We start from the raw sequence: 12,657 nt of genomic DNA, 5'->3' as shown, positions 1-12,657 counted from the left end.
TATAAGTTATGGAGCACATACATTGTTTTTTATTTTATTACGTTCTCCCTAGACCAAATGTTGGAACTCATAACAATAGCTGTAGGAATAAGACCATTTCATATCAGCTCCACGTGTTTTTTAATAGTGTGTTTTTTATTAAAAGATGGGGTGCAGGAGTTTGCTTTATGATTCATTTTCTGTGAAGCAGCACAGAGATAAGCCCAGCACATGGTGAAATCTAATCTGATCCCCAATGTTGTGTTTTTTTTTATCCTTTTTTTTTTTGTCTAAGGAAATGACTAGCTCCTTATCGTCAGAGTCGGTTATTTGCGCAGATTCTCGCTGTGGCTTAGTGAAGGGATTCAATCACTGCTGCCCAGCGATAGGCCTCACTTTCGCCTTGTTCCCGTCTCATCTTTTTATCTGGAGGAGCGGAAATGAAAGGATGGTATCTCTGTTCGGGAGATGGAGAGAAACGGGCGTTTTCTTTCAGGCTTTGGCTGTTAAATATATAGACAAAAAAAAAAACACACATGGCTTAAAATGGTGTTCAGAGAGAAATATGCTGGTGCCTTAGGAAGTGAGAGTGGCTTAAACAAAGGAGAGCAAAAGGAGCTAATTTGTGTTGTGACAGCTTGAGGAGTAATCACGCTTTTGAACATTTAATGCAAACAGGGATCAGTTTAAGAGAGTTGTACAAACGCTTTTTTCAAAGTAATTCAGTTTTGGCAGTTAGTGGATTTTCTGTAAAAGGTGAAGCGCACTTTTGACATGTTCCCTAGGCACATTTACACCATTTGTCACGCTGTTTTCTTTAAACTTTTAGATAACTTGTTGTCAAAACAAGTGATCTTCGTCAAGAATAACTCATGCATTTGTAAAGATGCATTTAATTACTGAGTTTACGTAAACTGTAGGAGCAGTGATGCAGCTCATCTAGAATAACACAAGAGATACAATGTTACAGCCGTTAAAGCTGACTAATATTGGCATTTAAAGGCTTGATGTTCTATATTTCTCATACACCTGACCCTTTTATTAACATATATTAAGAGTGACTGTGTGAAGGTTGGACAATTATTGGACAATTTGATTTCTTTTTTTCACACCACATTTTTCCATCACAAAAATGCAGCCAAAGATTCAGGCTTCAGTGTAAACCATACTATATCCAGTATGAAGCGGCACCTCCAGCGTGACTAAGACGAAGAAAATGAAGGCCCCTAAGTTTATGTATTTGCAAATAAAAAAAGTAGTCTAAGAGACTGAGAACCAGGAACAAACACAGCTAGGTCTCAGTTCAGTTATGAGTGCAACTCTAAATATTACTATTTAGTTACAGCCTTAATTTTAAATGTAACAGAACTGATTTGTAAATCAGTATTGTTGAGGCGTTTTAATCAGGTATAAATCAGACATTTACATATTACCATTATATATGCATATTGTGATTCAAAAAGTGCAAAGGAAGACTGGTAGGGCAGGCAGCTAATCTGTAAGATGTTTGGGAAAGAAAGAAAAAAAAGGAACAATAAACCACACAGAAACAGTATCTAACCTCAGAGAGCTTTAAAAGGCCTTGCACAAGTTTAATTATCTTTTTCTGGGTAATCAGCAGCTCCTGGGTGTTGCCTCTTCAATGGCTTACCCATGTCAGTTGTCCTATTGCTTTTTCTAATGGCACCTACAGGGCTATCAAGCCTCAGTTTTCAATGTCTAACTTGATGTTCTTCCATACTATTCCAACCTTTGACAATGCACCCCAGATAATTTGCCGGTAATCTGAATATACCAAGTTTGTTTTAAAACTGTTGTACAGAAATAGCCAACCAATGACTGTAGCCAAACCCGGATGACTTAAAGGCACACACGGCCAGTCCCGAGCAAACACACGGACGCTTCAATGCGGATTAGAAAGCAGAGAGTTGTGAGGTCAGAGTGTGTTGGAATTAAATATTTATTTTCTTGCATTGTATATGTATTGCTAATACTTATAAAATAAGCTTAAATGAGCAATAAGCGAAATGTCATTATTTTAGATAGTAAGCACAAAAAAAAATTGTTCTGTGAAGAACTAAAGTTTTCTTTTTAGATAGATAATGGCATGATGACACTATCTCTCTGTGATGTTCTCCAGTCTCTTGTTTACATTGCCAAGCCGGCATATAGTACTGACTGAGGCATATAGTATGTGCATGTCAACAGCTGCCACTCAGGGCTTAGCCCCTCTCCTGCCCATAAAATGCCACCACTGCGTTCACATGAATGTGATCAGGACCAATGTCCCCCTAAATTTTCCTGTATCTGAGCATTAACTGGACCACTGTGAGCAACATCGCATGTCTCACTGAGGCTACACCAGCATTACACCTGTCCAAAATCTTAGATTATAACATGGTTTACAAGAATTTAAAAATCAAATTACAGCAATAATTTATTTTAGATTACTTAGTGTAGATACCACTGATTTAACCCGATTACATGAAAAAGACAAAAATCATGGATATTTTGTTCACAAGCTGTATGGTATGTTTTATGTCAGAGTAGGGGTCCTGCTAAAGAAGAACTGAGAGACGTACATCTTTCAGAGTTCAAATTCTATTGCAATTAATTTTTTTACATTTTGTGCAATGAGATTCAGCACAATGTGGTACTCTGCAGCCTCTCTTCTGTCAGTCTGCTCCAGGGCAGCTGTGACTACAATGTAGCTCACCATCATCAGGGTGTGAATGTGTGCATGAATCAACTCCAAAACCTATCTGCAGTTTTCTTTAAAGGTGGTGCAGGAAAAAGTTGCCATCTTTCAAGAAGACCATGATTTTTTAAGTAGAACAATGCGCTGACATTTTAGATGGACATTTTACATGGACCTACATAATTTTTTTATTAATTAAGTATTTTAAACCCCTTAAAAATTCAACTTGCATAATAATTGCGTACATGATATAGAAATTTTCCACGTGTCCACAGGACAAAGCTTTATTCCGGTTCAAGGTTGTCCAGCTTCATAAAGACAAAAATATTGCTCCTGTCTTCTCAGATTTGGAGATCGTTTTCTGACATAGTTACATTTGTAATAGTAGGGCAGAAAGCTGAGGCTCCTGCCACATCTCACCAACAACCTATCGCCATGGAGATAGTGTCTTCAAGTAATGGTTCTTATGGAGATTCAAAAACAGTAAATATACCTTTTTTTCCCTACAATTGTCCAAGTGTGAGTGTTTGAGGCTCATTCTATCTCCCTGACCATCCCCATGACTCCGCATGGTGTCAACAGAAACCAGGGTTGATACCCCTTTATATTTGTCCCTGTTCCAGTTGTTCTGAAATTAACTATGGCTCTGCCTGTAGATAAGACAAAATGTAGACAGGTAGCTAATTTCTTGTTACCATTTTTTGACTAATGAAGATCGACTTAGATATAAATTACTGGTAGTGAATGTTTTGTTGTTTTTCCTATTGTGAAGACACGCTACAAGAAATGGACCTCTGTGTCACGTCACATGTATACCCCTAGAAAATAGGAAGTGATAGATTAACAAGTTCAAAAGGTCTTGACCGTTTAATGGACTTAAAAAAAGAAAAGGAATAAAAACGAAATAACAAAAAAGGTTTAATGGCGTTTATTGTATAGTAATAAGTTGCAGTTGTAAAAAAAAAAAAAAGGCAAATTCTTATTAGTGATACTAGTGATTTTGTAAAAGCGTTTAGTTACTGTAATTTTTTTCCCCCATTAATTTTATTCAGATTTTTCTTTAGATTCTGCTAATGCAATAAAAGAGGATTTTTTTATCACTGTAGATGCAGATATTCAATCAATCATTAAACATATCTGGGCCACTGAATGAATCATTTACAAATTGTTGTAGTGTCAAACAAATGTTCGACAGAAATATTTAAGAGCTTCACAATGGGGCATTCCTCAAATAACGTCAAACTACTAAATTTAGAACAGGCAGTGCGGCTGTGTCGCGTTCACCTTGTGGTCGGACAAGCTGAGTAGAGTGGTGAAGCAGACATCTCTGTCCCGAATATTGCATCAGCAAATATAATGGTAACAACGAAACACTGCTGCTTCGGTGTCTGCAGCAAGGACTCTCCATATGGCCATAATGACCATATGAAAGAAGTTTTTTTTCATCCACTTTCCTAAACCCCGAAAGAATGCGAAGAAACTTAATCGTTGGATAAGAGCGTGTAAGCGGGAGGGCTTTACGGTTCAGCTGTAACTTTATTCGGTGTTTATTTGATCACGAGGGATCTGTTTTATATGATCCATTCATGCAGGTCTATCTAGCAACAAATAATACACCAACAAGCAGACAGATGTGACGAACTCAGGAAGGGGGATCTTTGTTGTCAGCAGACAGGCACAAACCAAATATTATTTTCAAATGACCAGAGAGCAGTTTACTTTCTGAGAACGGGTTATTAATGGATCAATCGAGTTTAAACAGACGCGATTATCCATTAGCCAAACATTCTCAATCTGTTCAAACAACCCCGTGCCCATGTTAAATCTTCAGTTTTTACCCACTAACTGAACGATAATGTAACGACAAAAATTAAACATCTCTATTTCAACGTGTAAATGATAGAAAATGAGACGGAGCGGACTGGATTCGCTCTCCCCGCTGCATGCGCGCTACCGACACGGGGACACAGATTCTGGCGGGGATAACTCGGAGAACCAGCGCGGTGAATCCACGGAGCTGATTAACGTTAGGTGGACTGTTTAGGTCTATATATTTGTTCGGGAGAAAACTAAAAATGGCTTGGCTAGGCCTAACTCACATAATGCTGGAACGTGTTAGCTACCACACAGCCCGACCAAGCATCTAGCAATACAAAACCTTACCTTTCCACTAATACAGCTCTCTTTCCCCCAGCTTTCAGGCCTCTACATATCAACCAACGTCTCAGTTGTTCGACGCTGTGCTTCTCGACTGAAGCATGTTGAAACGAAGCTCCTGAGAGATCCTCATATTTCAAAAACTTTTGGTGTTGCAAACGTTGCCATTTCTCAGTTTGTAATTTGCTTGTCTGACTGTCTGGGGAACTGGAGTTGATTTTCAGGGGGGTGGAGCTAATCGGACTCATTTGAGAAATGCCCTATTGTATAATCCAACAAAAAGTCAACCAAATGAAAAATCCAAAAATAGGAAAGTGATGAAAGGCTGAGATAAAGGTGTCTGATCTTACCTTGTAGTCATGGCCTTGTATCAGGACGTCCCAGAGCGTGTTTTGAAACGTGCTCAGATCCATTTGATGGCCTCCGCCCAGCAAAGTCTGGTTGTAAGAGTACAGACATTTGCACAAAACCTTTTAGATTGTCCAAACACAAGCAGCCAAAGAAAAGAATGGTTTGAATCTCATCTACTGCAGTGATATACAGTCAGTGACTGGATGTGGGAAAATATGCAGAGCCTTGCAAAACTATTAATTCCTCTATAACGTGTTTGAAAGCTCTCACTCTTCAAACACACGTTTCAATGCATTTCACTGGTGCTCTGTAGGACAGGTTAAATCAAAGTTGTGCCTTATTGTGTGGAAGAAGATTAATGATATACGGGTTTTGATTTTTCACTAATAAAAAGTCTGAGAAGAGATATTTTTCACATGAAGATTTTATACTTTTCTGGAGTCCGTTTCATACAAACCTTTAAGGTTGGGTAAAACGGGTAGAATACAGACAAAATATTAGCTCTGAAACTGCCAGTAGGAATAACTGTACAACACATTGTAATAATTGACTTTAAACCACAGTGTAGTTTAGGGCCATTTAACAGCTTTTTTGCCATCTGGACCAGCTTGGATCAATTCTGTTTAAAGGTTATCACTCATGGAAAAGCAGGCTGGAGCATCTAAATACGGATTGTTCAAAGACCAGCTTATAATCTTTGGTATGTTATTTCTAATTAAGTAATATAAATTCATAAAATTAGCAGTTTTAGGGCTTTGTTTGCCATTTTAATCGCACCACTGTAAGGACCACAGGTGAAGCTTAACTCGAATATGAAAATGTCCAGAGACAAAAAAAAAAAAGATCAAATTGCTTGTATTTGATTTTTCAATGAATGTGCATCTATTAAGAAAGTAAAAAAAAAAATGATGAGTAAAATGTTGTAATCAAGATGTGATATGGTAACTTAATGATAAAGCATGCCATTTAAATATAAATCAGTTTAGAATAAATAATAAATAATAAATATTGTTTTTTTTGTTTGTTTTGAGAAAATAGAAAAAGGTAAAAACAAAAAAGAAAGTCTGGAAAATCAAACAATTCTCCATCCTCAGTTATATTCTTTGCATAATTATAAAAGCAAATTCCATACTTTTCATGGAACCGCAGGTAACCTGTTTGTCTTAACTGAAATTAGGCAGACTTTGACTGGGCCATTCTAGCACAAAACATTCATGTGGCTGAATGATTAGGGTCCTTGCCCAGAGTTTTATACTCTAGATGTTTTGTGCAGAGCGCCTGCACAGGTATGGGTTAATAAAAAGTGCATCACATAACTGATAATAAATGGCAAAAAAAAAAAAAATCCATCTCCAGCTCAGTTCAAATCATATTTGCTCAACCCCTCAAGTGTCCTTTTCATTAAATGAGCTTTTACAGCTACAAGGATGAACTTTAAGCATATAGAAAGCATACTATTCATCAAGAGGAGTGCTGCTGTTATGCAGAAAGTCAGCATGTTTAATTCACCAGAGGACATGCGTATCATTCTTCCCATCTCGACACAAATGGGCCCTCACGGGTGCAGTGGGGGGGGAATAACCGACCAGCAAATTAATCTGTAGCCTTTTGGCAGCTAAATAGAAAGTCAGTCAGTTGGTGTGTTTCAGTATTTTTCCATTGGTGTCAAGACCGTTGCAAGGCCATAAATAATAAGAAAAGAAAAAAACTTAAGGGAAATGTAACGCTGCTGCACACTGAGGGGTAAAGGACGGCAGCAGTCGGGTGGAAGCCAGAACAGCTTTCAGTGTTTATTCATTGGAAACGGTGACACCTGGAAGCCATTCTGGGAGTTATACATCACAGCAGGCACTGACCTTTAGATACCACGCACAATTAGGCTAAGCTAATAAACACAACTGCGGATCTGGACATGTGGACTGGAAGGCAGGTGCACTGAATCACCACAAACCTAAATGGCATCAAGTTCCTCTGTGCCTCTCAGCCAAGACCAACTGAAATTGCATGTAAAAAAACTCAAAATTGAGCCGAACGCGAGTGTCGCTTGAGGCCTGCGTTCACTTTTTGTTTCTGAGGCTTCCGTTTTGAATTCTTCGAAGCACCGCCCTGTTCGTCCCCTCCTGCCTGATCTTTGTTCTGAGCATTACAGGACGGATCGGTTCCGCTTGCAAACATGCTCGTAGCAAAATCATGTTTCCCTCTCCAAGTAAAGCTTCGAGTCATAATTCTGACGAAACCAAGCTAGGTTTACCAACTTTTTAAGCCACCACTGCCAGGAAAAGAAAAGAAAACAAAAAACCTCAAATAACATATATTATTTAACAAGACTGTCCAGTGCATTAGTGTACTGGAAGAAAGTTTCAAGATGCACAATAAGACTGAACTGGCAACTGTAGAAAGCTTCTTTTTTTTTTTTTACACTAATGCCACAATGTAACCAGCTTTCGACATGCCGCACAACACATAGATGAAAAGTGACGTTTACGGCAACAAACATAAAGGCTACACTTCCTTCACAAGGCCTATAATGAGAAACGCACCACTCCTCCTCTTAAACACTGACTGGGATCGCTGATGTTTTGAGGATGAAAGGTGATTTTGGTTGCAGACATTAATGCAGAAAGTTATCTGTAAATACTGGAGAGGCATTTGCAGACATCAGTCTGGAAGCGGCGCAGGGGACATCATTGGACGTTCATCTATGACGATGATCCAAAGCACGGAGACAAGCCTACTTGTTCTTGGCTATAGCACTAAAAAGTGAAGTTTTTGTAGTTTCCATATCGGTCTGCTTAACTCAATAATATTAAAGCATATTTCTGAGCTCTCAACGGTGAAACTCAGGCAGGACAGCTTACTTAAAACTAAAAATGTTTTTCTTTCCAAGGAGAATGGGAAGGGCTTCGTCCAGTACCATCAAAATACATTTCAAGCTGACATTGATTATAAAGAGGTAAATACAAGGCAAGTACTGGATTTTGTGAACTTTTCCTCCGTGTTAATCTGCGGGTTTCTGCTGAAGAGCAACCACAGTTGATTCATATTGAATGATTCACTCAACTACTAAAACTGACAGCAACCTTTTTGTATTAGAATTTCTTTTTTTTTTTCTTCTATTAGAATTTCTAATCAGAAAAATTGCCAAAACAAGAGTATTGAAGCTTAAAAATTGTACCTGATGACATTCTATCTTAGTAAAGAGTTAACTCTATTATTCTACATCAAGTAGGTAAAACCGATAGCTGGTGGCTATTTGCCATATGACTTCAGTCTTTTACCTCCAGAATGAGGTTTCTAGTCCCTAAATGCAGAATATGATGGTACAAAAACAGCTTTGTTCCTGCTACTTCAAATGTATGTGCCAAGATGGATGAACTGTCTATATGCAGATCAAATTTACCCGAGTATAACTAAAGTAGCCTGTAATTCAGGAGATTTGGGAAGAGGCAAACCAACAGGAAATGATGTTTAACCCTAATTGCGTTTTCTCAGTAAAAAAAAAAAAAAAAAAGCAGACGCTTACTTTGATTTGTTCTGATGTGCTACGTTTAGCATTACTGTTAATTAATTTCACCTTGACAGAAAATCTGCTGCTGGCGTGACAGCTGTTTTCATGTGACATCTCTTAGGGACCAGCTACACTAATCTGGAAACTTTTTAAATATGCAACAATATTTACACTGTTTACACAGCAGATGTCAGTTAAAAAAATCTTAACAGAAACACGTATTCACTTCAGCTACCTTTTATTTCTGTTCTTGTAAGGAGCAAAACATTATATCAATGTTAATATTTTTTTTTAAACAAGGTAGCTGGGGGGAGTGGTGGCCTAGTGGCTAGAGCACAGCACCCTGGAAAGGCTGTAAGTGACCGGGTCCAGTACCCACAGATGTCCACTCTGGACCCTTAATCCCAGAATGCTCCCTGAGTGGCATAGGGTAACAGGCCGTTGCTAGGTAAGGGATGGGCTAAATGCAGAGGACAAGATTTATAGGAATGTATGTTGCACTGACAAATAAATAAAGAGGAACAAGCAAGCTGGATCGACGGATGGATGGATAGTAAAGTTAGAATATTTGCAAAATAAATTCTAACAACATCAGGGGCTTTTCTTTGCAAAAAGTCTGTAATCTGAACAACAGTACATGTAGAAGTAGAAGTGGAGATCCTGACAGGGCAGCATACGAGACAACATTTAGAGGATAAATTCAAGTTTGGCAAGGCCAAAATAAAATTATTTAGTAATACGTATTTAATCATTTCACCAAAACTCTTTAATATCAACAATGTACTTTAAACTATTTTGGTTTTAAATACAAGAGATGAGAAACATGAAGGCTAAGGAGTACAATAATAAGTTTAACTGTTTGAAAGGGTAATTATTGTAGATAAGAAAGGATTACATTAATCAGACTCAGAGGGAACATAGTTTAAGATGATTTTTGGTCAGACAGACTGAGATTTGCTTGTAAACATCAAAACATGTAATTTTCTGATTTAGCAAAGTTCTTTGTCCATTCATCCTAAACTGTTTTTCTTAGTCTTTCAATTCAACTGCTAATAAAAACAATTTTTAAAATCAGGGAAATGGTTGCACTGCTTTTTTGTTATTTTTTTTTAAATTTACGATAATTCACATGCATTCAAAACCCAGCCAGGGAAAATAACTGGTATAACATGTTCTATAGTATTTTAACATTCAATCACTTCCAAACTGGGCCACTGTCATGAAAGGCCCTCAGTGTTGGTGCAAACAGAACAGAAAATAAAAATTGTTGCTAATCAAGTTAGTGCGAACAGGGCTTTATTGTGAAAATTACTCAGCTGCAATTATTACATATTAAGCCTTTGTAAGGGTTGTCCCATTTTTTTAGTAGAATATTTTAATTATTGCTTGCTTTTCATTACATTTTAAGGATTAAAGGGTAATGGTAAGTATAGGGGTAACGGCAAGAAATTAGCTGTCAAGCATACACAAATGAAGATGCTGTAAACCATTAACTATAATGCTCTAACAAAAGGCAGGTTCTCAGGGCATATTTTTAATCCTTTTACATGCATTTGAGGGGACAAGCTGATCTCACCCACTCTCAAAAGGAAATCTCTTTTCACAAGCTGGAATTGGTACTGTTTGGTCGTACAGATGCACTGGCTGCAAATTTAGTGCTCTTACCAAAAATCAAATACCAAGTAGACAGATGTCTGATTTTCATCCCCTAATGCCCAGGCATGAACGCTTACAGAGATGTCTCCTCTCCTTCACTTCCCTCTTCACGGCATATAAATCGCATAATAAGAGCGCTAACACATAACTTCCCGTCCAAATATTTTTGGACTAACATTACTGTAAAACTTTTAGTTTACCAGGAAGATCCCATTGAGGTTAAAAACGTCTTCCAAGCACGTCCTGACAATGCTAGGCGGCAGCAGTACAATGAAGTTACATAGTTACACGTAAATATTATGTCAAGGATTTCTCACAGTGTGGCACATGCAGGTCCTGTACCATTTATTAAAACTACACCGTGTATGTTGTCTAAAAACACTATTCAACTGCAATGTTACTCCAAAAGAAATGTTTTTGGCTCAGATGTTTCCATATTAAGTCTTCTGAACCAGAGGCTGATAGGAAAATAAGATAAGTCTATTCCCCAATACTGAAAATCAGTTTACAACATATACCGGAAGTTTCTAAAGAGTGTGGAAAATTCTGAAAGTCATTTCTATATTTTAAAAACTTCCTTAATTTTCTTCAAGTTCTAAAGTTGATTTACAAGTCCATCTCCGGCACAACTCATCTCCTATCAGACCTCAAAAAAGATCAGAAAAGGGCCGTTCACATGGCCAGGAAAAAAAAATGCATATGGGTAAAAAGATTAAATATTGGTCGGATTTGCCTGCTGAATTATTTTGTGGTAATCCTTCACACAAAATATGATTTTAAAAATGAAATTACAAGTTGGAATATAAGATATGAGACATGTGAAATGAAAAAAAGGGGGTGAATACTTTTGCAAGATCCTTTACGTGGCTTTTTAAAAGTTAACTTCAAGAAAAAAAAAATACAAATGTGATAAAGTCAGTTAATAACTAATTTTGAATAAATATCACAGGCTAAAGTAAATACTTTTAACGACTCAACTTGTTCTATAAATGGTATCTTTACTGCAGTTCTAATAGATTTAACTCAATGTGTGAAAACAGTTCGGAGGAATGAGCTCGACACTTTTCGTGTCAAAGTAACACCGAGGCACATTAAACCGTATGCAAGATACTGTCTTACAAGACACGAAAGATCAAATAACATGCTTACATATTGAGAGATATGTTATTTGATAGATCTCGCTAGCTCCAGAGGCACAAATACCACTTAAATCTACCTGGCATTAGAATATTGAGTTTCCAGTCTGTTATGAAATGTATCGCCTTGCAAATATGTGGAAACAGCACAAACAAAGAGATGAGACATCTATTACCATGAGCCCACACAAGTGAAAATATTATGTCTCCCACACAGTATTGGTATAAGAGCACAGACTGCAGAGAAGAAGCACACTTACTCTAATTCCCCTCTCTCAGGAATTAAAGCCAGTCTGAAAGTCCCTTATGCTGTGTTCTTTTTAATCACTAAACTGGGTTCACACAGCGAGAGTTTTTGGCCATAGCTGAACAAATCTTTTCTGGGGAGATAACCGGACACAACAACTGATCTTCAGTCCGGTCAGTGTGACAGGCTCACCAGCAGCAAATTTAGCAGTCTTACTACTGAAGGTGAACTTTAAGCAGAGGCAGAGGTTTTCTGGAAAAATTGGCACTGTGGCTTCTGCTATGCTGACTGCAGCTTTTAATTGTCCCTCTTTCTCCCACGGCCATCTCCCATTCCTCTACCCCCTCTTTTATAGCCTGAAAAACAGTGTTAACGCTAACACCTGCTTTCAGTTCACTCATGAATGGATATGTTTTTCAAATGTTTGTGATACCATGGCAAGTAATCGTACTATACCTCAAAATGTGACACAGGTTACTATGAGAATTTTAGTGTGTGACATGTTTTATTTTTTTAAACCCCTGTGACCCCTTTTGCATTACCTTATCTCATGCCGCACAATGCAGAAACTCGGTCTGCACAATTGAAGATTTACTTACATCAGCATACCTAATACCATGCCCTGTAAGCTTTATGGATAGAGCCCATTAAAATAAACTATGGTTCACAGTGTTGTAGATTTGGAAAAGACAAAAACACACAATTAAATATGTTAAAAATAGTCCACCCATTTAAACGTACCAAAGGCTACATTAAAAGGTTTGTTGTAAGGATATTCTTGAAATTAGAACACAAACAGGCCTCTCTGACATACAATGGTAGATCATTCCACTATTTATGTTGTTAAAGTAAACGTTACAGCATGGTCATATCTAAGTTTAGGCCTTGTTTTAGGCAAGTTAAGTAGCTAGTGGTCAGTGGTCCT

General features: G+C 37.7%; 1 protein-coding gene across 3 annotated transcripts in view; it reads right to left on the bottom strand.

Annotated features, from left to right (window-relative positions):
* Positions 1–12,657, bottom strand: part of LOC105936193 (glucosidase 2 subunit beta) — a 222,567-nt gene that overhangs the window by 142,514 nt on the left and 67,396 nt on the right. For 2 of the 3 annotated variants that reach the window (XM_012876905.3, XM_021323747.2), the window contains exon 9: positions 5,185–5,271. The exons of the other annotated variant lie outside the window; for it this stretch is intronic. In XM_012876905.3, the coding sequence (XP_012732359.1) occupies positions 5,185–5,271 (87 nt within the window). The remainder of the gene's footprint in view (positions 1–5,184; positions 5,272–12,657) is intronic. 3 annotated transcript variants of the gene reach the window in all.

This window comes from Fundulus heteroclitus, chromosome 14 (assembly GCF_011125445.2).
Source record: "Fundulus heteroclitus isolate FHET01 chromosome 14, MU-UCD_Fhet_4.1, whole genome shotgun sequence".
In the NCBI taxonomy this organism is placed as follows: Eukaryota; Metazoa; Chordata; class Actinopteri; order Cyprinodontiformes; family Fundulidae; genus Fundulus; species Fundulus heteroclitus.
The sequence above is the reverse complement of the archived record's forward strand: the minus strand, read 5'-3'. Positions and strand labels throughout refer to the sequence as shown.